The following is a 27,048-nucleotide window of genomic DNA, read 5'->3' as shown; positions in this document are numbered from 1 at the left end:
CTCGTTTTGAAAGTGGTTTTGGCTTCTAGGGTTGAATACCTTTCTGGGTACATATAAAAAATTCCACTGGAAAATGCCTCCGATTTCGGTCAGTTATTTTTCAAAAAAAACCTCCCAAGGTTACAATGAAAATAATATGTGAAATTGACGAGTTAACAAGTTCTATAAATGTAAATCTGCCGCTGGACATTGTTAACAGTTCAAAATAAAATCCGATTCTATCTAACTAAACTAAACAAAAGTTCAATCGCAACAAAACTTTGGTGCGAGAGATTTGAACAACAACATCTTGTATGAGCACCCTTAAGCTAAAAAAAGAAACTTTTGACGAGAGAAACAACAAAACATACTCAGCTCACAGGTATTTTTTCAATAAATATCGTTAGTTTCGAACAGAAACTTTTTTCAAGCACACATGCATTAACCTTTTGTTTAACCTAACAAGTATCTCAAACACTAGATTTTACACCATCAGCTAAATCTCGTATAAAAAGTTGTGTTTATATATCAGGCAGGAGTCGTACTTTAAACCAAGGTAGCAAGAGTTCAGCTCAACTGAAGACACCTAGAGGTGCAGGTTGCCGTCTATATTTTTCAGTTACGCGTAGAGTATTAAAAAAAAACTTAGAATCCTTAACAGAATAAATAAATATGTTACTGCATTTGTGCGAAGTATCACCTAGTCTTTGATAGAAAATCTATCACTTCAATGTTTCCAACATTTCGCTATAGTAGATATAACTAGCCAGAGCTCATCGATTATTCTTGTCGTCATTGTCAATAGCAGATGGTCTGCTGTTTCTACAAAGGCACTAATGGAACATCATTCAAATACTTGCGGTTGGGCCTGCCGTGCCCGTAGGTTTTTAATGGAATGTGGTGGTTCAAACGATCAAAGGAAACCACAAAAGTATATATAGGAAAACAGACATGAATCATGTCACATGATGTCCTCTTTTTTTGCTGGAAATAGATAGTTGGGAAATACATTTTGAATCGAAGCGATGAACCGATATTTTTCAAGACGAAATACATGCAAGTGCTTCATATTGAACCACAATTTTTCCGTTTCTCCCTTGAACGAAGTATAATTTCACAAATTTTTTGTTTTGTTTCGAAAGCTTAGTGAAACTTATACTGTAGCGTAAAGTGTTCACCTTTCCCGTATCATAGTTTCGTTCGTTTTATTGGGAAAATTCAGCTGCTATTCAGCTGCACCTACGTATTCTGCTAAAAATTTCATGGAAAACTTTGTTTGAAAAACAAATTCTGGAAATGTTCCGTGATGATAGTGTGTTGGGTGTTTTATTAATGCCATATTTAGTACACCTTATATGTTGAAAGTTTCCTTGCGCTTGTGATGATACAATAGCCGCAAATAAAATGTTTGCCAGTTTTTTTTTTCTCAATTCAATTTCTATCCCACATGCAATGTCCTCGTTGGATAAATTATATTGAGAAGTCATGAAAAGATGAAATTTCATTTATGGCCGCTGCAATACATTCAAACAAAAAGAAAACTAATTTGAGAACTCATTCAGATATGAAGTTGTATTAATTCACTGATAAATACGGTTTTAAATTACATTTTGGATTCGTAGAATCAGACATGCATTCGTTATGAGTTTTATTAGCAAAGTTAACAAATTAAATTTTCCCTAACATAATAATGTGTGTGCATATTGCGATAATTGCAGTTCTGTCGTTTAATTAGTATTTATATACTGCAAGTTGAAAATATTCATAATTTTCAGCAACAATCTAGTTAGCAAACGTAGTAGATTTGTACGCGACTATTGTCAGAATCCTACTACGATCACGTGCTACGTTATCTAAGGTTCACGTGGTTTTGCTTAAAAATTATGAACACTTTCACTTGATAAAATCTTGTTGCTAACACTTTGGTAAATGGGGCTTTGCGCATCTAGTGCGCAAAACTAACTAGTTAGCAAAATAGCTATTTTTGCAGAGATTGGTAGTTTGTTCTTAGTTAATATGATTGCATAGTTTACCTGCTTGTTTGCCTGTTTCAGATAGTTTCAAACTCGCTAAATTTAATTAGGCTTTATTGCATAAACGGAATTTCGTTATGAAAACTACTCAACAGTTTCAGATGAGTAAAGTATTTTGATTTTTTTTTTCAACAGATTGATGTTGAAGATTATGAATATTATCATCTTACAGTAGGCAAATAAACATGACAGTTTGATCAGCTGTGCAAAAACTGAGCAGTTTATGAAAATGCTCAAATTTATGCTTTTCATCGAAGCATCCATACCTCTTCAAGTAAATTATAAATTCAACTCATCACTTACTGCACAACATTCTTAATGGACAACGGCAAACACAACGGGACAACCGACCCTATGCTATACGACTAACACAATTTTCACTCTTCTCACTCAATTTTGACAAATTATTACGGTAAATGAATTAACTCCGCTGTTGTAACGGACAGAAACTTAAAATCGAAAACTTTTTGTCTTCAGGGATCATCCCGGCATTTCCGTATCGAACAAAAGTTCCTTGCTTTTTTGCCTGTGTTAGAAAGAAAACGTTTTCGCATAGCGAAAAAGGTTGAAATCGTGCCGTATGCATCCTTCCATCATATATATTGAAAACGAATATATTCTTCTTCTTGCATTAATCACTTTAATTTGGGTTGAATTAACAAATTAATTTAATAAATTACGTCCAATTTGATAATACGTTTTTGGATTGCCACAGGCGCATAAAAGGCCTGTGTGCAAAAAGATGTTTAAGAACCCCTTTTATCGTTCATTTTAATATCCCCACATCGTATTATTTCCACATTTACAATATGAAAAGGGTTTAAAATTGAATTAATGTTTGTTTTCATTTCCCAAAATACTCCATTAAGCATTATAGCACCCAGAGTTACACAATTGGAACAATAACGAAACCGAAAAGCCAAAACAATAATTCGAATCTAATTTCGCGGTTTAACCACAACCAGAGAAATATTATTATTAAAAAGTTGACTATTGTGAACTTACAATTTAGTTTTGTTAAACGTATAGGAGAGATAATATTTTTGTAAATTATATCCCTTGTTTATTGTTGTATGAGCTTAATAGCTAACGATACAATCATATATACAATGAAACATCATCGGAGTCATCGGTGGGTGGGCTTTTATCAACAACAAGCATATTTTTGAAAGCCAAATTGGTATCAGAGTTCACTTTCAATAGAGGGGGAAACTACGCGAGCAAATCTTGTCTCACCTACTTCCATTGGTAACTATTGACGTCTATTGGTAGCTATTCGCGTCTATTGGCAACTATTGGCTTCTATTAGTAACTATTGGTGTCTATTGATATCTATTGAAGTCTATTGACATGACATCGCGGTGGGGTTGAACAAAACTTAAATAGAGTCGCGAGACCACCTCTGATTTTTCTTCATTGAGGGACTCGAGTACTATCAGGAACCACATTCAGTTCGCGGATCCATCCAGTCGTTTTGGAGAACCGCCACTCATGGACGTACGGGACCGAAGAGTCAATTTGAATACAGATTGTAATTGCAACGGATAGAGGGACTAAGGCTAAGCTAATTCGTGTGAAAATGGCTTCCCTCAACCACTTGAGCACGTGTCTGGACTTAAAAATGTCGTGGCTGGCTGTGGCTACGTGGTCAGGTTGTCGAGGGAAACTATTTTAACACTAATTAGCTTAGAATTAGTCCCTCTATCGTCTATCCGTTGCGATAACTATAAAGAACTAAAGTTTATTCTTGAGTCGGCCCCAATACAAAGTAGCTAAATCTCACCACATAAGTTGGAGAGAGAATAGTCTAGTGACTTTCAACAACCTTTTCCAGTATTTGCTCGCGTAGTTTCCCCCTCGCTTTCAATTCATAAACATAAAGCAGGATGTACCTTTTTTTCATTTTGTTTGTTGTGGAAACATAATTAGATTTTTGGTTATAAAATTTAATTTGTCGGTCATTAAACAGGAAGTTTTCGCAGTAAAAGCATAGCTTTTAAGTTCTTTTTTTTGGCTCACTTTCTCTCTCTCTCTCTCTCTCTCTCTCTCTCTGTCGATTTTTGGTAGCCGAATTTGGATAGATGCGAAAGTCATTGCATGTGTGCGATTTTTATGCCCCAAATATAATATAAAAACCATGTCTCACCAATAAAATGGAAGGTTATTGGTCTGATCCAATTTAATGGCTATTTTTGTTCTATTATTAAGTTTCATTACATCATCGTTTAATTGAGTCAATTTATGTTTTCTTCGTTTCGCCAATGGAATGGGAGACCTTCTGACACGAGTCTATCGACCATTTCCGAACTATTTTATTTCGATTTCGAATGTGATGGAAAGAAAAATATCACGTTACAAAGAAGGAATCAAGTGAAACCATCAAATACAGTTGTAATGAACATTAACATTATTCTACATTGTTTGCTGTATAGCATAGCGTTAATTACTTTTTCTCTCTCCACCTTGAAGCATTTTAGTGTCAAGGTATTAAATTGGATAATCGGGTAGTTCAAGATTTCATAAACGCAACACCACTAGGATTACACCAACATTCTGTTACTTCATTTGTAGAATCGCCGAGTGTTCGGTGCAAAATCTTTTACTTCAACAGGTTTAACGTACTTTTTGTTATATAAACAGTAGAGAAGAGTTCGTTGATAATTTGTCTCGTCGTTGTAGACAACGGAAAATTCTTTACCTTGCTAAAGTTCTATCGGATTTTTCGATGGATTTTGGTTATTTTCGATAAAAGTAAGGTATTGTCCTGAAATTTCGACGACATGAGTCGACTCCTAAGTTACCGACACCGTTCCGGAGCTCGGCTCGCATTGCGGCCCTCCGCTTCGCTCCGGGGCAATGGGCCGAATCGCTCGGCGTGTTAAAACGCTTTTTATGTGCAATGAAAATTGGTTTTAATGTTGTAAAAAGATGATTTCTGTAGTGATGAACTAACCACCTTTACGTTACATTTCGTAAAAGGATGAATTCCATAGGAACCAACAAAACGTCTTTACGGCGAGACGAAAATTAGAGTTGATTTGGGATCTCAATGTCAGCTGAATTAGTAATCTTGAGTTGAGATTGTCAACTGAAGAATTTCTTGAAATCGAAATTTCATCTCAAATCAAGAATAAGCCACTGTACGTAGATTTTATTTATTTAAAATAAAATACAAAGCTTTTTATTTTATTTGTTTTAGTTGCTTGCAATCAGAGATTGAACGGTGAGATGCGTTGCTTCTGAAAGTCGTTGTTTCTTCTCGTCGTTTCTTCAGGAAGTCGACGGTTTCGAAGAAACGGTGACTTTCTGAAAAAATGGCGACATGTGATGACGACGACGACTCTTCAGATTTTCTGATGAAACGGTGAGAAGAAACGGTGACTTCCTAAAGAAACGGTGACATCCTATAGAAATGGTGACTTCCTGAAGAAACGATAACTTCCTGAAGAAACGACGAGAAGACACGGCGACTATAGTGGCCAGTTCTTCTCGTCGTTTCTTCAGGACCTCACCATTTCTTCTCGTTGTTTTTTCAGTAAGTCACCGTTTCTTCAGGAAGTCACCGATACTCATGTCGTCGAAATTTCAGGACAATAAGTAAGGTGTTCTGAGGTTGGTTTCTAAATTTTGGGATGATTCTTCTGGCACCTCCTAACTTCCATCGGATTTTTCGATTGATTTGAGTTTTTTTTTTCGATATAAGTAAGGTGTTCCAAGGTTGGTTCCTAAATTTTGGGATGAAAAATGATTACTTTGGCACTTCCTAACTTCCATCGGATTTTTCGATGGATTTCGGTTATTTTCGATTAAAGTGAGGTGTTTCAAGGTTGATTCCTAGATTTTGGGATGAAAGATGATTCCTCTGGCACTTCCCAACTTCTTTGTGATTTTTTGTTCGATTTGAGCTGTTGATATAAAATGCTTACAAAACTAGTGACCCTTATCCCTAAACTTCCAAAACTTCCTCAACTTCTGATACTTGTGACGCAATTTTTTTCCAAAATTTCTTTTCTTAAATTTTGTGGATCATTTATTTGTGGATTAGACCTTTGCGTTGAGGCGCAGAATGCATCACCCTCAGCTATATCAGTTATTTTGTAAGTAAAAACAAGGCCTTGCGTCACACTCTCTTCTCTTAGAAGAAAACGTGGCGGGTCTAATGCAAGTAACTTTCGTGATAACGTTGAAAAAAAAATCATCTCGAAACCTTGTTTACCGTTCATAATTTATGGGCACCATATCGCCATTAGCATAAAGCGGAGTAAAAATTCCATCATTTACCCGCGTCCGACTATTAAACATCAAATATACTTCACGTAAGTGACACTCAATTCCCACATAAACGTTCAACACCATAAATTTTGAACACTGAATATATTGATAGTTGATGGTAATTGGTTAATAAAATGATTTAATTAACGTTACGCAGACATATAAGTCACATAAATGTTATTCATATAACGACAAGGAAATGCGATGCACAGATTTGTTGATCGAAGACCGTAGAGACAAAGCTATGCAATCAAACATGTACAGTGCATAAGATATTGCGACAACAGCACTTTTGGATCCTTTATTACAATTGTCCAATTCAACAAATCCGTTTCACAGCAATTATTCGTTTCCATTTCCCATTTCAAAATTAAATTCTCTTGTTATTCCCTTGATCTTGAAGCTGGAGCCATTCAAATGTAAATATTTAACATGCATCTGCTGTACGCAGCAGAAACTGTACTTCATATTTTTGAAGCAGGGTAGACTAGTGTTTACAAAACCAATTGTCGTTTCAACTTGGTTAAGCACACAGCTCGCCTACCGTTCGTTCAACAAGAAAAATTTTATTCACACTCGAGTCTAAATTGCACAACTTATTTGATTAATTAGAGGACGATGAGATACATCGCGTTGAAATATCATTAATATTATTGAGGCAAGGCATAGGAACTAATATCTCCGCTTATCGGTTGGGTGTTATATGGATCGTAAAACTTACAGCTTATCTACCTAGGAAAGCAGAGTTAGTAAATTCACTTCTTCTAAGAAATTCTACACATTCGATTATTGTAATTCCTTCCTTATTAACTATCGCTTTTGCGTTTAAGGTGAACTTTGTCTTCAGAACATTTCACAAACGACAAGCATACAAGCAGTTTTTTCATCGGGTCTATTACTTCATTTTATCTTAGAAATTGATTTCAACTCTTTTTCTTCGTTTCTTGAACATCCATTTTATTTTATAAGACCGTATTAGTCAGAGCTTTCGTTTATTTTTGCCTATAAATGGACAACAGATGTAGCAGAATGTTAATTTACATGTAAAGCATATGTTGGATCAACTTTACATTTTCACTCACTGTTTGTTTGACTGTGAAGTACTAGATTTAACATTTACTTTAAACAACGTAGTGCACGACGTTTATCTAAATATAGAACTTCGGGCGAACTGGCGAACACATATTGTGCGACTATCTTTAATTACATTTTTCAACCAATCTCTTAGAAAGTTATAAAATTCGTCAGCAAAGTAAGAAACTAAGAAAATTTAGTCCAATAAATCGATAACCAGTCAAGGCCAATTTGCTACGGTACAAGTAAATAAATAATTTTTCGAATTCAAAGATTTGATTACAATTTTTGTTCGTATTGTATTCAATCTGTCAAAAGCTTCCCCATCTGCAACTTAAGGAATTTAAATCCCAAATCCTCTTATCGTTTCCGTAGGCAAACTACAATCAGTGTGTAAGGGGTGGTAGATGTGTTCGTTCTCATTATCACCTGGCTATGATGGAACTTGCTTTCCTGCCTGTGTGTGCAAAAAGTAAAAGAGGGAAAAAAAATTCAATACCAACGGAGCGAAAAAAAGAAATTTGTTTCATTCTTTCGTGTGTAATAAATCCCAAAAATATTTTATCAAGATATTTTTATATCCCTTCATGCCATTTCTTTTTTTGCTTTCCTTCTGTAATATTTTCCTCGTTCGGTGTGAGGTCGGTTGCCAATAAAAGTCAACAAAGGAAACGGTTTTATGTGTGGTTATGTGCGGATAGAATAAAATTGTATTGTTCAGAAATAACACGAGCACATGAATAACACGTAAAGATGTTATGAAATAGTCTATTAATACAAAAAAAAGTGGAAATGTTTTATTTTCGTACATTACGAATTTATAGTACGCCGAGATTTTGTCGATTTGTTTTTTCATGATTGTCGTTTTTTGTAAAATTACGCCAAATGTGATACGTAATTTTATTGAGAAGTGGTACGTGATATTTATATACAGAGTAACTACAATTTTACTACGTCATTTTTACATCCTTCAAGACGTTAGAGCGCTGGTTCGTGCAGTAGCGAAAGTAATAGATTTTCAACTCCTATCTCTATGTAAACTGTGCCCCAACATAAATGCGTATGGCTCTAACATTAATGAAATCACTTACTACCCCAAACCACCGAAACCACTGAAATCAATCTCTGAAAATCTTCGATCAAATGTAGTACTAGTTTGAATAGTAAAACTGGTAATTTGTTTGCCGTCTGTGACAGGTTAATTAACAATTTAGCATTTAATTAGTCTCCCCTCACACCTCACGACAGCTGACTTACAAGTATGAGAATCACACAAGCCGAGATAATAACTTGCAAGAAGTTAAGATATTATTCGCATCAAAAATATCACACTTTATTCGTCCCATATTGGTACGTAACGCAAATGTGTACTAAAAATTGTCACCAAGCTCAGTCAAACCTTGGCGCGCTTAAATTTCTGATTACTGCATTGATAATCGATTGTTCGTGGTACATTACTTTCCAGTGATACTTCATTTGTCTATCCGAGGCGAAGTCGAGGTCATTAAACACGGAAAAAGCCATTTTCATCATTTGTCCCACAAAGTAAGCAATTTTAGCTTGCAGCTTGAAGTAACGTCGTAACATTGGCGCCGTGAAGTAAAGTTACCTTTACCTCACGTGTTTAGGTGTACATTACATCGGCTTCGCCTCGATCGGTAAATTTCACACAAGAAGTACCATTTCCAGCATTTGCCTCATTGCGAAGTAAGGTATTTTACTCAAGATCTTGAAGTAACGTTTTAACGCCGTGAAGTGAAACTAACTTTACCTCATGTGTTTGGGTAAAAAATTAAGCGGTGACGAACTAGTGATCCATGGATAAACTGACAATAGACCTCGGAGTAGATGTCAACAAGATGAAAAGATTACTCATCACCAATATAACGTTCATTAACTTTAGGATAAGCAGAAGGTAGCAACTCATGTCGTTATACAATTTTTTCCAATCTTGCTGTACAGCACTAATACCTAACCACCGCACCGGAACTACTGATACGACTTTCACTAATAGAACTAACTCATAGACATTAACATCGTCTATGTTTGTCCCAGACACAGCGTATGAAAAGTTTCTGGGATTGTACTTAATAGGCGTGTGAATAATTCAACGAAAACGTGTTGCTGTGAAAAACCTTTAGCTGTGAAAATAATGACATTTTCCTGAGTCAATTTTATAAATTGTGGAAATTATTTCTCTGCAAAATTATGGCTAGTTTATACAACCCTGAAAATAGGGAAATTTTTTCTATGTACAATTTGCTTTGGACGAGTTAGGTCACTCGTTGTACGTATTTGAAGTAGTTAAGACGTGTTTTGTAATGTCTGTTAACAAAGAATTATACTTCGACAACGAATCAATAAAAGTGAAAGTTTAACTGAAATATTTGTTTTAAAGAAGAACCAGAAACCGATAACATTTTGGTCCTTCGAGCCGGATAATACAAATTAACGTAAATTTTTGATACAGTCCATACATAAGTGAAGTGAATCGGCATTTTGCAAAGTTGTGTAAAATGGCCGAAGCTATTGTTAGTGAAGATGAAAGTGCCAATTTACCGTTGTTATCGCCGAAAGAGTTGTTGATTCGCGAGAAAAGTAGATTGGAGGATTCACTTTCGGAAATATCGAGAACATTGCGTGAAATTGAATTTCACGAAAAAAGAAACGAAATGGCGGAAAACGTGTTCCAGCCGCAAGCTTTACATGAAAGCTCTCGTGAGCCATTTTTGGGCTTCACTCCGAAAAGATATCAGTCGTACCAACCGGGATTGATAGCTTTGGCGCAAGGTGGCGTCAGTGATCAAATTGATCGAAACGAAGGAAACGAACTAAGACATCAGGGAATGTCAATAAAAGCTTTGTCACGGAAAGCTTTGTCATCGAACGTTATGTCAACAAACGAATTAGTTCAAAATGAATTTGATGCAAATGCAACGTTTTCCCTAGGATTGGGAAGAGGTCGATTATTTGCAACACCTCCACAACTACGGAAGCAATTAAGGTTTGCATCGGCAATACACAGAGATAGTGATGCTCGGTCGAGCGAACAAGTTTTTGATGAACGAGAACAACTCAATGATTTTTCGAAATCTGAAAATGGCAACCAGCTGGAATATCTTGACGATGACAGTGAACATTCTGAAGATTCAGATTCACTAATTATTTCAAACCAACAATCGACTGGTGTTTCAAGTAAAAGAAAATCCTTACCAGTTGGTGAACGTAAATCGCGTGATGTTCAGGGCTCGACGAAAGTCGAATTGCAGTATGCCCCATCGAACACCACGGATTACAGAAGCCAACGATCGGTAAATTTTCGTCAGTCTACTGGTTTGCCACAGCAACGTGAATGGGACGTAAGTTCAATTGGAAAAGAATCTGTACCAGTTGGTGGAAGTAACTCGCGTGATGTTCAGGGCTCGACGAAAGTCGAATTGCAGAATGCCCCATCGAGCACCACGGATTACAGAAACCAACGATCAGTACATTTTCGTCCAAACGATGGATATTCTGGACAATACGGACTTGGTCAGCTTCAGAATCGTCCAACATTGGGGTCTACATTCACTCAATCTACACCGTACAACTCTAATCCACGGCAACGATTGACATCATCGAATTGTGCTTTACCATCGCCAACCTCAAACGTTGGTCAGCCGTTATCACAACAGCCAAGTAACAGCACAGATATAATGACAAGATTAATTGCTCGACAAGTTATTGGGAAAGAATTGCCCAATTTTTATGGTGATCCTCAAGATTGGCTGCTGTTTCGGAGTCAATACGAAAGGACTACAGCGACGTGCCTTTATACCGGCGAAGAAAACATTTTTAGATTACGAAAATGTCTAAAAGGAGATGCTCTTACTGCCGTTAAATCACTTTTGGTGTCACCGAACAATTCACAAGCTGTGATGGGAATCTTGGAACGTCGATTTGGTCGACCTGAGGACATCATTAAATCACTAATAAAGGAAGTAACCGAAGCCGCATCACCGCGTGAAGATAAACCAAGATCGATTGTCATCTATGCGACAGTTATTCAAAATCTGGTTGCGACATTGGAGGATTTAGGTCGAGACGATCATTTACGCAATCCTATGTTGCTCAGTGAGTTAGAAAAGAAACTCCCAACAACTTTGTGTTTGTTGTGGTCGGAGTACGTCGTGGACAAACAAGGCGTAACAATGAAAACCTTTAGTGACTGGATGCAAAGACGAGCTGAAGCCGCTAGCCGTCGATTTACGTTGGATCCTGTTTCATTTGAACCGGAAAATTCGAAGAAAGCTACAAAAACTAAAGGATTTGTGAACACGGTTGCAAAGTACGAGGAACCAAAATCGTCAGCTGGAAATTGTCGCTTTTGCTCTGGTTCATGTCAAAAGCCTTGGCAGTGTGCAGTACTTTTGAACAAGAATATTGAGCAACGCTGGAATTTGATAAAAGAAAAGAAATTGTGCTTTTCTTGTCTAATGACTGGTCATAACGCAAACAACTGTACCAGGTTATATCAATGTGGAATCGATGGGTGTCAACGAAACCATAACAAGGTTTTACACAACAAGATGAAAGTGGAAGGCAAAGTTGAGCAGCAAAACAACATAACATTGGCTACTGTGCAATCATCTCATCGGACAAATTTGAGAATTTTGCCTGTAATTGTGTGTTTCAACGGTCGAGAAGTCAAAACTTATGCTTTATTGGACAATGGTTCGCAATCAACATTGATCACATCAAGTTTGGTCGATCGTTTGGGAGTTACTGGAATCTCGAGTCCAATAATTCTTCAGCGGCCAAATGGTGAATTTTCGACGGAAAATGATTCACAAATCGTCAATTTGAGCATCAGGGGAATTTTCAATGGAGCCAAAACGTACAGCTTGATTGGTGCTCAGACCGCCAAGAAATTATGTTTGGTTCAGCAAACTATCAATCGAGAGAAATTGATCGCTCAATGGCCATACTTAAGGGATGTCGAATTTGAAAGCTTTACCGATGTTCGTCCGGAGATATTGATAGGCGAGAATAATTGTTTGCTAACAGTAACGAGACAATTACTGCACGACACTCAAAATACTCCAATCGCTTCGAAGACCTGGCTTGGTTGGACAATCAGCGGTAATGACGGAAGGAAAGTTCCAGAAATGTCAGTAAAAATGATCAACGTAAATACAATTACTGACGAGGACCTTCACGCTTTGGTGAAATCTTCTATGATTATCAACGATTGTGGAATAAATGATCAGCCGACTCGTTCCAAGGAAGATGAGAGAGCTCAGAAGATTTTGGAAACGACAAGTCACAATATTGGTGGTCGTTGGGAAACTGGACTTTTGTGGCGGAATCCTGATGTTGTGTTGCCAGAAAGCAGAATGAATGCTTACCATCGTTTGCTCAATTTGGAAAAAAAATTCGACAGAGATCCAGAACTTTTCGATAAATATGAAGCCATCATCTATGGATACATCGATAAAGGATATTTACGGAAAGTTGACAAGACAGAAGGACACGACGATCGAATTTGGTATTTACCTCATTTCCCAGTTAAATATCCGTTGAAACCAGGTAAAATTCGAGTTGTGTTTGATGCTGCAGCGAAATCTCATGGCACAAGTCTGAATGACAACCTAGTATCTGGTCCAGATTTTTTGAAATTGCTTTCGGGAGTACTCTTTCGCTTTCGACAAGGCACAATTGGGTTCATTGGTGACATTAAAGAAATGTTTCATCGAGTTTTGATAAACAAATCGGACGTCAAATGTCAAAAAATCCTTTGGCGAGGGAGAGAGAGGAATAATGAACCCGACGAATATGAAATGGCAGTAATGATGTTTGGTGCAACATGTTCTCCATCTGCAGCAATCTACGTCAAAGATCTAAATGCCAAACGATACGAAAATGATTATCCTGAAGCAGTGAATGCCATTATCAACAAACATTACATGGACGATTACCTGGACAGCAAGTTTTCGGTTGAAGAAGCAGTGAAAGTAATCAAAGAAGTCATTTTCATTCACGAACAAGGATCATTTGAAATTTGCAACTGGGTATCTTCTTCGAAAGAAGTCATGGCAGCAATTCCTGAGAATCTTCGTCGGAAAGAGAATTCTGTTGTGACATTGGCCCACGAAAACATTCCCGGAAGAGTTCTTGGTGTTCTATGGAAACCAGATGAGGATGTTTTCACGTTTAGTGGAAATTTTGCGAAAATCGACAAAGAATTATTGGATGGCAATAGAGTACCTACGAAACGGGAAGTTTTGCAAATTGTCAGTTCAATTTACGATCCGTTGGGCTTTGTTGCACATTTTGTCATCACTGGCAGAATCATTATGAAGAACATTTGGAAAACCAAAATTGGTTGGGATCAGCCAATACCAGAAAGCATCAACAACGACTGGCAAGTTTTCCTCGGAAATTTGAAAAACATTGGGAGTGTTCAAATCGATCGCTGTTATTCACCGAATTTGAAGTGTTACGATAGTCTACAGTTACACATCTTTGGAGATTCGAGCAGTCAAGCGTATTGTGCTATCGCATTTATGCGAATCGAAGTCGGTAAAAAGGTCGAGGTCAAATTTATCACAGCGAAGACTAGAGTCACACCGTTGAAAGAGGTCACGGACGAAAATATTCATCGACTTGAGTTGCAAGCCGCACTGATAGTGAGCAGATTATCCAAGTTTGTTCTGGAAGAACATGAATTGCATTTCGATGATTGCTACTATTGGACCGATTCGATGGCGGTTTGGTATTGGATTCATTCTCAAACAAGACGATATAAGCAATTTGTCGCAAACCGTTTGAACGAAATTTGGGAACTCACTGATCAGGCGAATTGGAGATGGTTACCGACGCAAATGAACGTTTCTGATGACGGCACACGATTTGGTTCGGTGGAATTCGTCAACTCGCACCGTTGGTACAATGGACCCGATTTCCTTTACGAAGATCAATCACAATGGCCTGAATCAAATGATGCAAGAATATCAAACGAAGTTGAAAATTGGATGGAGGTCGTAAATGTGGGTCAAGTGGTACAAGTGGTTGAATTCGCATTGCCGCAAATCGAACGTTTTTCTAACTGGCGTCGATTGATTGGTGCAACCGCTTGGATGTTGAGGTACATAAATAACTGTAATCCTAACCGAAATAAAATTTTCTCAGCAACGTTGAATGTTGATGAATGGACCAACGCTGAGATGAAATGGATTCGACATTCACAACAGAGAAGTTTTGCCCAAGAAATTTCTGATTTATTGCGAAAACGATTGGTACATCCGAATAGTCGAATTTACACTTTGTCGCCAGAACTTGACGAAAATGGAATTTTACGTTTGTGTGGTAGAGCAGATAGACTTCCGAATTCTACAATTGACCATCGTCGCCCAATTATTCTTCATGGTCAAGACAGTTATGCTCGTCTACTCATTCGATTCTATCATGAGAAATATAACCACATTGGGCACGACACCGTTTTGAACGAGATAAAGCAACGATTTTGGATTGTGAAAGCTACCGTTACACTGAAGAAGATTCGATCCGAGTGCTGGAAATGTAAGATTCTTAAGGCAAGACCACAACCCACGATTATGGGTCAGCTACCAGCACCACGTCTTGAAGGTGGAAATCCCGCATTTCATTTCACGGGCATGGATTACTTTGGTCCGATTACGATTAAAATTGGACGACAATTACACAAACGTTACGGTGTATTGTTCACATGCCTCACAGTACGGGCCGTACACATTGAAGTGGCAGCATCGGAAACAACTGATTCGTGCATTATGGCAATACGTCGATTTATTGCGAGAAGGGGATGTCCGAAAGAAATTTATTCGGACAATGGATCGAACCTGCGAGGAGCTAACAACGAATTGAAAGCCGTTTTGGAGGCCCTTGACCAAGACAAAATTCGTGCTGCAATGACAACTCATTGTATTGACTGGCATTTCAATCCACCAACGGCGAGCCATATGGGCGGATCATGGGAACGATTAGTTGGTTCCATCAAAACGGCATTTTATGCAACATTGAATTCCGTTCATCCCACCGAAGAGATGTTAGTCACGCTTTTGGCTGAAGCGGAGCATGTAGTCAATTCACGTCCGTTGCTGGAATTGTCTAACGATTCGAATGAACCGGAAACGCTCACACCGAACCATTTTTTGATTGGACGATCATCAGCTTCAGCACCGATGGGCATTTTCGACAAAGACGATTTGATTTTGAAGAAACAGTGGCGAGCCTCTCAACATCTTGCTGATTTGTTTTGGATCAGATGGGTGAAAGAATATCGGCCAACATTAACGAAGCGAACTCAATGGTATCGTCAAGGAAGAAACCCTCAAATTGGCGAATTGGTTTATATGGTCGACGATAAACAACCGAGAGGTCAATGGCCAAGAGGAATTATTGCAAATGTTTTTCCAGGAATTGATGGACAAGTTAGAGTCGTTGATGTCCGTACTGCAAAAAATACATACCGTCGTCCGATAACAAAGATTTGTCTCTTTGATAACTGAAATTTATCTTTCATTACTGATGAAGTTGACGTGAAATTTGATTTTTGTTTTAAGTTTTTTATTAATCGACCTGAATTAGCTTTGAATTCAATTAGTTTTAGCCATTTCATTGATTAAAATTTTCTTTAGAATTTTCATGAATTCGCCGGGGAGAAATGTGGAAATTATTTCTCTGCAAAATTATGGCTAGTTTATACAACCCTGAAAATAGGGAAATTTTTTCTATGTACAATTTGCTTTGGACGAGTTAGGTCACTCGTTGTACGTATTTGAAGTAGTTAAGACGTGTTTTGTAATGTCTGTTAACAAAGAATTATACTTCGACAACGAATCAATAAAAGTGAAAGTTTAACTGAAATATTTGTTTTAAAGAAGAACCAGAAACCGATAACATAAATGTTTCAGCTAAACAGTCACCCATGTGTCATTACCAGAATATCAGTCATATTTCTCATTGAGCTTTGATTATTAGTCACAATGAGCGCGTTGTCACTGTTCCACATTCGGGTAATTAATCAGTGTTTCTTCCAAGGTGTTATTAATTGTGGTTTTGGTATTTCTGTTTCCGATTGTTATTACACCCGAAAGGGAAAAGCCTTAACAGGTAAATAATGTCGCCCGTCATCAAAAGGTACATTATTGAGTGTATTGTATACGATGTTAGGGAGCATAATATGAAATTTTTGTGCCATTATTAATCATTATTCATGAACTGATTTCGATCATTAATCTTCCAAGATTTTTTTTTGTGTTTGGTGTCAGGAAAATTTTCAACAAATTTCCCATAATGTACCGCACAAAGGTTTTCGCATTTGCTCATTATGAATGAACATTAAATATTTAAATAGCTGTGTGTTGAGCTCATTGTGATGTGTATACACATTGAATTTGCATTCATTTTTAGTCTAAACACACAAATGTTACCTCCACATAAATGTGTCATTAACAGTGCCAATGAACGATTCTACCGTAAAAAAATAACGAAGTAGATGCCACACGATTTAACAAATTGAAATATTTTCGATTTCATAGTTGAGGTTGCACAATAAACACGGTAAAATAACGGTTCGCATGTCCATCGAAGTCAGCAGAACCTACCCACCCAGTCATTCAATCGATTGTGAACGTTGTCTTTCCCCCAAATCAAGAACATAGCGACTTGTGAATGTAAGCGAGGTGTGTATCTTAATTGACCTTTTTACATTTTCCCCTTTTCTTTTAAACCGATTGCAACCTCTCCAAAACTCTCCTATGTATTCTTAGCTGAACGAATTTAATTGGATCACAAATTTTACAAATTTCATATTTTCAACCTCGTACGAATTTGGATGTGCTGCTAGGAATTCTATGCAGTATGAATCTCTGCTTCGATAGCTTTTGCTATATGAATTTACTCAAGCCGAAACGATGCTTTGGTAAAGTTTTATGTAGAGCTTATATACTGTGTGTCCTGCTGGAATTACGGAAAGTATTCCAGATGAAGTGAGTTTTGCACGAATACGTTCTAATAGAACAGTCAGCTTTAAGAGCGATGGACCCTTTGCAAATTTGTAGCCTATATTTATGTGGAAAATATTCGTTTTGTTGATGATTTCTCTGGACCAAAATCTTTTTTTGAAAAAGTAAAACCATCAAAGCACACAGAAATGTGTTACTTTTAAAGGAAAAATTGGTTTGTGAGTCATAACTTAACCCACTGGAGACTTAGCTCACTGGAGAAACCTGTACAGATTACATAAATTTACAAAATCTGCAAATGTTTCTCCAACTGGTATAGGTTATAACCTCAAACCAATTTTTCCTTCAAAAGTAACACATTTTTGCGTGCTTTAATTGTTGTACTTCAAAAAAAAAAAAAAAAATGAAGATTTTGGTTCAAAGAAATCATCAAAAACGAATATTTTTCAACCCAAATGTAGGCTACAAATTTGCAACACATTACAATGTGAGTAGATGAGTAAGTTACGATTAAAATTGTGCCATATGTCCGAAATGGCATAATTTAAACTTTAGAAAAGACGTCGCTGGCAATAATTCGTAAGGGGCTTCGCATAGCCGGCTGTGTTTTGGTTCTTCTTCATTGTTATTTTACAAAATGATTTTTTAGATTTCGTTTTTTTTGTCTTTTCTAACTTGTTATCTTTCAATTCCATTAATGGTATTCAAGTAATTGCTTTTTTCTTTAAGCTGAGATTTCGAGTTGTTGCTGCGCGAAAATATACAAATAATTGAAATACAAGAGAAAATAAACCTCACTCGAGATTGATGTTGTCAGGATGAAAGTGTTTGTAACTAATGGCGTAATTTTATGGCTCGTTCAGTATACAATATATGTGACTATGGCATGTTAATAAATTTTGTATCGGGTCCAGGATCAGATCTGTTTTGTTTGGTAAATTGATTTTCGCGGTTTTTACTTTATAACAGCAATCTGGTAGTTCGCAGTTCCGAAATAACTGACAATTCAGTTTCGTTGAGAAAATAATAATTCATAGAAATGAAACGCTGAAACGATCGATTAAAAACCCCAAAATTGGCTATTCTTTGAGCAATTTTCTTACAAGTACATGTCCAACCCTTCCAACTTATTGTACTTTGTGTTGACAATTTAATTGAATTTCGTATCTTTAAGTAAATGTGTTAATTGAGGTGTCTTTTGTTTGTGTACCTAGATACCTATAAAGTGTATTACGGCTTAGCCATCAAATCTGTTACTTCCTTTGTTAAGATTAGCGTTTTCCAAGTCTCTTACTTCATTTGTTTTAACATACTTTCAAGTTATGAACAACCGAACTTTATTATAAACACTATTTACAGGTAAGGCTATAATAACGTTGAGTGATAGTCTCATGCTGGGACAGCTTTTCGAATTAAATTTAACATTAGTGTGTTAGTTATTTTCACATCCGACGATGGTCGATGGTTCACTCGAAAGGAGAACTTAACTAGAAACCTTTTGCTAGTGCCAGTTTCAGCAAGAATCAAAACATAAGTCGATATCATTCAATTTATGGGAAACATGCAAGACTTAGGGTTAATAGGTGAATAGGTGAATATCACATGTCAGTATCACACGCTGCGTTTATAGAATCAAAACATTGTCGACATAAGTGTAACTTTCCACTTTAAAATTTCAATGCAGTTACCACAGTCTTAATTTGGGGCTGAGCCTGTTGTATTCACTGATCAGAAAGTCGATGATTGGTACTCGAACACGGGGCCAAAAGATGCAAGGGAGTTAAGATTGTGATCGAATGGAATTATCTATCTAAGGCTAATTAAGAAAGAATTAAATTACTTTTTTTGCAAAGGCAAGTGTAGGTCCTACACTGCAGGATGGTATACCACAATTAGGCAGCAGACTTTACATTTTTCTGCTTATGGAATGATGTTCTGTGCTATTACAATTGTGTGTACAGAAACGATATGCACTCGAATGGTCAATAAAACTCGAATGATTCGTGAAAGAATGACTAGGGAAACTTTTTCTTCATTTTGATGAAAATTTGAAATGTTTACTCTCATCCCTTTGTAGCATCAAGCGTTGATGTTTTACGGTATTTGCAATCTCATTCTCCTTTTATTCGGATCTTTTTTTTGTGCTGCTGAATATTAAGTGTTTTTAATTTGAAAATCAGTGCCTTTTGTATAATACGATACCAGTTCTACGAAAAACTAACATTTCTTCTCTGCTTCATTACCCTCGTCTCTATTTAGAGAAGCTAAATAAAACCATTTTTCATTTCAAACATTTTTACTAGCCATCTCAAATGGAAGTGAACTTCAACCATTTAATTTAACGCAAAGTCATGGCCAACAAGCAACCATCAAAAAACGATAAAAAACATCGAAAGCTCACCAAATCACCGCAAGTATCATGTGATATGTCAATGCTTTCATCATCGTCTCCGGTTCACAGTGGATTTTCAATATCATCATTTCCTTCACCCAAATACATTGCCTATCCGAGTTCGTTGCCAAACCATTACAATGACGAAAGTTTGAAAAAGAATTTCGAATATTCGCGTACCGATTTATCTCTGACATCACCCGACGATCCATCATCAACAGCCATTCCAATCACTCCGACAACAGCCTACACAACGATTCCATCACCGAAACGCAACGATGAACCGAGCAAATTTCAGCGTTACTCAAATCTTTCCGTTAAAAATCCTGACCAGCATCGAACCACCACAGAACATATCCATAAACCGGTGAATGAACGGGATCAATCCGTCAATACCAGAGTACAACAACATCAGCAATATGAACAAATGGACCAACAAACGAATTTTGTATATTTAACCAATCAAATGACAATACCCACTTGCTGTTTGAAAAATTCGCAACAATCGTCGACGACATCCAATGACGGTACGAAAACATCACCCTCATCATCGACCGTGTTTAACGACCATTTGCGGCAATTAAAACAATTGTTTCAATCAAGCAATTCAAACAGCCAAATTGTGAACAAAAATCCGTTGAATAGTTTTGGCACCGACAACAGTTGTATCGCCACCACCACCAACAATCAAAAAACACCATTTAGCACAACCACGAAAGAGCATTTACCTAATGAAAACATTAATCACACCAACCCATTCATATTCGGTAATATTTTCAAAAGCAGCAGCAGCACCAGCAGTGGCAACGATAAAAACACAACGACAACAGGAAACCCAGGACAGACGTCATCATCAATATCAACATCAAATACGAACCCGTTTCTCAGCGAAAACATTAAACGTGATGAATTCTTAAAGGCAACAATGAAGGTAGTATATCTTGGCAGTACTTTTAATATTCAATCTAATAAATAAATGTGTAATATTTAACAGATTTGTTTGGTGGTGTCACCCCCATCTAATAAATTACTGCAGGTAATGTAATTCATTTTTTATTTGGAGTTCGTATAAGGATATTATAGACGTATAGTAGGGTATGGGTATACTTACGGTAGTAGATATAACACACAAAAACTACATACCAATACGGGGGGTTAATGTATAATCCATCCCACATACACAAAACATATTTTGCTTTAATAAATATTTAATGTGCAGGTGAATGGATGTGCGAACAAAAAACGATGATTTTATTTTTCCACATTTTCCTCTTCCATTTTATTTATTCTCGTTTTTTTTTTTTGGTTCTCTCGTAGTTGTGTGTGCTACACCTCTCGCCGTACACAGAACATCCTCACCGCACACATTTCGTTCCACCTAATTTCCGCACATACTGGTTCCGGAATATAATGCTAAAAAGTTGTTAATATCTTTGCTTATGAAATCATTCTTCCGATGTTATTAAGGGACGGTTTGGTTTAGAAAAATGGCAGCAATTCTGACGGTTCAATTCAGCCCGGAAAAGTTATCTGGTTAATCTGTGAGATTAGGTTTTGTGTGGTTGTTGTTGGAGATTATAGTATCATTATTAAATGAGCGAGGTGTTTAGCTCGATTTCGTGCGATTAAGTATGTTGGTGTTTGATTCATCTCTAAGTCAGTTGATTTTTTTTTTTACCAAAAAGGTGTGAAGAAGTGAACTTTTCCTTCGTGGATATTAAATAGACGTTATTTGTTACAAATTAAAAAAAAAGACTCACTAAATATATCGGAAATGCAATTATTAAGGCATGTCCTTCGACAGTTTTTTTTTGGAAATGCTTAAAGCTTTGGGCAAGTACCTTTCTATGCCTTCTACAAACTGGTTGTAGTCTCGCTTGTAGTACTTCCTAGGGTTTCGAACGAAATCTAGTACAGTTTTTAACATTCAAAAGTATCGACATATTATACATTTCTTATTTTGCTTACTGCTCTCATTTCTCCATGTACTCGTTATGGAGAAATGAGAGATGTTGGAAAAATAATAAATGTATAATATGTCGATACTTTTGAATGTTAAAAACTGTACTTCATTAGTCTATATGTTAATTTTTTTTATATACAAGTATAAAATATACAGATAACATCGCTTAAGATTTTTGTTGTGAGTAAAATGAGTTTATTTTCTTTTTCAATGTAAGTTAATTAAGGTGTGAATATTCCAGATGCCTTCTTAACTATAAGGATTTCCTGTCGTCATCTACTGATTTGAAAGTGGCACACCTTTTTACCTATTAAGTGTCCACTTAAATTGTGTTACAGACAGGCACTAATTTTGAGATTTTTTTTTGAGAAAATTGAAAAAATTAAGAAAATTTGGGAAAATTGAAAAAAGTTTGAAAAAATTAGCAGTCTCAACAAATATTTCCAAATAATCCATCTCAAAAACCAAACCAAATTCGCGAAAAAAATATTTTCGATTTTTAGACCACTCATTCGGTCTCAAACGGTCTCAGAAAATATTTCCAAATAATCCCTTACAAAAACCCAACGAAATTCACGAAATTTTTTTTTTTTTGATTTTTAGACCCTTCATTTGGTCTCTAACGGCCTTAAAAAATATTTCCAATTATTTCCTTTCAAAATCCAAACCAAATTTAAGAAAAAAATATTATCGATTTATAGACCACTCACACGGTTTTAGTAGCCTCAACATAAACATAAGTTAAACAACTGAGTTGCGTTCCCTTAAATTGAGACTCCTCACACAGCCTCTGAAAATGTAATTCATTTTTTCTCTCTAAATGTGAGACTCCTCACACAGTCTCTGGAAATGTTATTTATTTTTTCTTCATATTATTCGAAATTCAGACTGCTCAGCCATCTCAAACAATCTCACAAACTGCAATGAACAGCAAATTTAACTTATCCAAAAAATATTGAGACCGAAATTGGGCGAATGAATAATTGAGATCAAAACGAGACTGTTGAGGGACCTAAATTGACGATCTCAATGAGACCGGAATTTCACTCGGGAATATGGTTCAAATACAAACATTGAATTTTGACAATAGCATAGCACTGAACCAAGCACTAGAACAGATTTTTTAACGGAAATTTAGCCTCTCTACTATGATCTGCCACAAAATAAACAACATTGATTGTTTGAACCGCCACAAGTACAAATTTAATGAGAGCCTCTAAAGTGGCACAAATTTAAAATTTTTAGTTCACTTTAAAACGTAGACAAGTAGGTCATTTCACGCAGATTTATAGAAATTCGCACAAATTATTGTCAAATATTATTATTTAATGAAAATTTGTCAATAAACAATTAGATGAAACTTTTAATTATCGCTAAATTATTTATTGCTAAATACTGTCAACAACTGCATGTGTGGCCAAAATATAGTACACTGGCAACTCTGATCTTTTATAATGACAACATAGTAGGATTGCGTACGCAGGCCCCTCTTGGAAAATCTGTTCTACTGCTTGGTTCAGATGCTATGACAATAGCCAACTAACCAAGACCAAATGATCAAAGTTAGAAGTGTGATGTCATCATGACATTGTCATGTGTACGCTATCAAAGTAGGTTAACTTTGCTGCGTATAATTCTATTTTTCGTCGCTCAGTGAACGCGCTGAGTTAATAAAACTAAATTTTGACAACTCTCACTTCTCACAGTGCAAACAAATTTTATTTAATTAATTCTCACTATTTAGAAAACTTTTTACTTTTGATAATACTGAAATCCAAAACTAATTGACATCTTTATTGACACTTGTCACTGACGAGATATTCGACTAGATAAATCTTCAATCGGCCGTGAAGAATATAACTGAGCGACAAAAGTTAACGCCCGTGAATGAAATAGAAGTATGTACGCGCTCCAAAGTCAACTTATCGGAAGGTGATAATAGTATATAACGTCTTTGCTTGAAGACGAGCTGAAGGCGAATGGAGTTATCACACAAGCCAAAACAATAACCTGCAAGACTTTACGTATTTACTTAAGATGAATCTACAAATGGTTAAATTGTTGCCCACATTTGGTGGCAAAATTATTATTATTTTGATGATGATTTACTGAAAGCTAACACATTTTAACACCAAACGATGGTCGTACTTTTTCGAAAAAGAATGCGAATCCAAAATTATCATCAAAATAATAATAATTTTGTCCGGAAATGTAAGCAACAATTTAGCCATGTGTAGATTCATCTTAAGCTATGTTACGTTACATGCTTGTGCGTGCACGGTAAGTGTATCACTGTGAATAGTTGAACACTTGTACACGTACACTACACAGTGTACATTCGGTAAATACGTATACGAATCATCACACTTTATCTTCCATTGAAAACACTCGAGTGGCTTTATATCACTTTTACACTTTCGATAAAGATATCTCAGTTGTACTTATTGTCAATATAAGTAATTTCTAGCACGGATAGCCAATTTTGATGGATTTCAAATGGATTTTATTGCTAAATGAATTATTTGATATCAGGGGCTTATCTATTTCCGGTTCAATTTGATACAATCATTTCTTTTATTGAACGAAATCTTCGGTATATATAAGACTTCCAGACTCTCCTACATTTAGTAGTAGCAAGTGAACTTCTGCAATGGGTTAGTAATTGGAAGACAATCTTAAATCGCAGTGTGAATATTTCTGTATAAGTTACTCATTTTTGTATCTTTGATTTGGGTGATTTAGATGCAACGGCACTGATTTTGGTTCCTGAGAAACTATCTGACGAGAGTTACAAACAGCTGCAGGATTTTATTAGTCTCAAATTGGAAAAAGAGGAAGAGCGGCGATCTCTTAAATTCCATCGCAATTATAAAGCAAATAATCGAACATATTTGCAGGTCACTTGCCCTGAAAGCGCTTACGATAGAATAGAGAGTGCAATTCATGAACGTTCGCTATGGAAAAATGTTGATCTGCGATGTAATCTAATACAAGATGAAAGTAAAATGTATTTTGATACATTTGTCCGTTCATTCAATGATGTTAAAATTGTTATTGATCGTCTGAAACAACAAAATCCTAAAATCAACATCCAATTATGGGTTTATGTAAAAACAATTAAATACGAAAGTGATTATAAGTCAATGCTAATATTTTCAGTTCCGAGAAAGGATCTTCAAAAGAAAATAACATTTGAAAATAAGTCCTTCTTAGTGACTCGATGGAGAGAGAGAGAGAGATGATAGTATGGCGTCGATTTCAAGTAATCAGCGGAGACCATCGGCTGCTAACGACGAATCGTTGGAATACGATTCGCGGATGCAAGATTCGAATTCGGCTTTGAATTTACCTTCGACTTCTTCTGGACATCGGGCTCCGGCAACAATAAATACTAGTGCGAAACATCAAGAAGAAGTGTCACATTCAAGCACAAAACGCAAAAACTCTCTTCAGCCTTCTACTGGTCAAGATCAGCTGAAAAAACGAAGCCGTAAGGAAGATAAACCAATGTCTTTGAGTGAATCAATTTCTGAAGTTATACGAATGTTGGAAGAAATTAAAAGACGATTGTAAGGCTCAATTGGAGATAAAGCTCATGTTGATTAAACATGTTTTTTTTCCTTGATAAATACGACACTCCTCTTGCTGTAAAAAGAGCTATGGAATTTAAATCATGCTGATCTTTTTAATTAGACACGATCGCCATCTCAAACAACTGAATTAATCCATTCATTTCGGTGGGCGCAAGGTGGTGGGACGAGTACTGTTGAATATATAAATGGTGGTGACCCGCATGAACCCCATCAATCTGTTAAAATATTTCTTTTATGAATAAAACCAAAAATAGACTGCCATGATTACAATACGCGCCCCGATTCAACACATATTAGAGAATATTGCATGAGTAGACAAAATTCATTATACGAAATTGTGTAACGATCCAAATTTGTATTAATTCGACAGCAAGGAAATATTTACACCTTTGAATGGATTTTCCATCCATAAACATATGTATAGCTCATGTGCCGGTCGGTATATATTGAGGTATTCTTTTGAACGTTAGCCTGATATTGTTTGCTGGAGAAAAAGTTGCGTGAATGGTTTTCACGAATTGAGTTATTCGTTTCATACCTGGTTTTGTTATACGGCGTAGTTTCAATAATGGAGTTGGTTATCAGTTTGAGTTATCGGCCAATAAACTTATGAAGACGGGCGCTAAGCTTATTATAAAAGAATAACGACGATGATGGAATAAATTGCAAATAAATGGATTTCGATTAATGTTGAGAAGATTCGAGAGAATAGCCGAAAAATAAACGCAATAAAATATTATTGCGCTGCTTGCTGTAAATGTTGTCCGAAGATTTATTTGATGGGTTTCCCATTATTACACGCAGACTACAGTTTGGAAATTACTCGGTTAAGCGTCAAGGGCTTTTCGAGGAATTTCTACGATTTGCTTTAACTCCATTTGAAGATATTGTACTGGAACACAAGTACAAGAGCAAATTTTGTACTTAAGCCTTTTGTTGGTTGAATGCATTAAAATTAGAGGTGAGCGGGCCGAGGTTTTTTCAAAGCCCGACCCGACCCGAGCCCGACCCGACCCGAGCCCGACTCGAATCAATTTTTAAAACCCGAGAACCCGAAACCCGACAGATACTGAAACCCGGCCCGACCCGAATTAAATTTTTGAGACCCGATAACCCGAAACTTGCAGGTACTGAGACCCAAAAGATACTGAAACGTGCTAAAATTATTTAGAAAACGCAAAAAAATATTTCAAATATTTCAAATTGAAACAGGTTCTTGAATTTCTTCCAAGAAAAACGAAATTGCCTAAGTTAGATCCACATATAAGTGTCCGACACTGTGACTTTACATAGAAAACTTTAATTCGGGTCGGTTTTGAATTTTCAATTTAAAACCCGGCCCGACCCGAATTGAATTTTGGAAACCCGAACAACCCGAAGCCCGTTAAAATTGAATCAGGTACGGGTTCGGGCCGGGTTTTTGGCCGAGTTTTTGGCCGACTTCGGGTAGCCCGCTCACCTCTAAGTAAAATTCGGTGACTATCGCACATAAATTATCAAAATCAGGGTTTGGAAAAATCTCCTTCCAGACATCATCACACGTTTAGAATTCAACCATTTTTTTAAACCAAAAGTTGTATTGAAATCGAATTACTATGAAACCTTCTCAGCGGGAGCATCGCAATAATTCCTGGAATTTCACTACAGATATTTCTGCAGGTTCTGTTATTTTCCATAAAGAAACACACAAATGTAGGCTAATAACTTCAGCGAAATGTCCATTGCTCTTAACGAACATATTTTTTAGCTCATTTGC

General features: G+C 36.4%; 1 protein-coding gene and 1 long non-coding RNA gene across 4 annotated transcripts in view; both read left to right on the top strand.

Moving 5' to 3' along the window:
- The window catches only part of LOC119071713 (pleckstrin homology domain-containing family G member 5), a 148,995-nt gene that overhangs the window by 58,617 nt on the left and 63,330 nt on the right, over positions 1-27,048 (top strand). The window contains exons 2-3 of one of the 2 annotated variants that reach the window (XM_037176710.1): positions 19,648-20,667; positions 20,731-20,772. The exons of the other annotated variant lie outside the window; for it this stretch is intronic. Coding sequence (XP_037032605.1) covers positions 19,696-20,667; positions 20,731-20,772 — 1,014 coding nt within the window. The 5' untranslated portion in view covers positions 19,648-19,695. The remainder of the gene's footprint in view (positions 1-19,647; positions 20,668-20,730; positions 20,773-27,048) is intronic. 2 annotated transcript variants of the gene reach the window in all.
- Positions 24,315-25,306, top strand: LOC119071823. Of its 2 annotated transcripts, XR_005086727.1 has the most exons (3): positions 24,315-24,353; positions 24,442-24,806; positions 24,859-25,306. It is a non-coding gene; the product is annotated as an uncharacterized LOC119071823 (long non-coding RNA). The 2 variants fall into 2 exon arrangements; XR_005086726.1 differs by having other exon boundaries at positions 24,442-25,306.

The sequence above is a fragment of the Bradysia coprophila genome (genome assembly GCF_014529535.1).
Source record: "Bradysia coprophila strain Holo2 chromosome IV unlocalized genomic scaffold, BU_Bcop_v1 contig_5, whole genome shotgun sequence".
In the NCBI taxonomy this organism is placed as follows: Eukaryota; Metazoa; Arthropoda; class Insecta; order Diptera; family Sciaridae; genus Bradysia; species Bradysia coprophila.
This window is presented reverse-complemented; position numbering and strand designations above follow the sequence as displayed.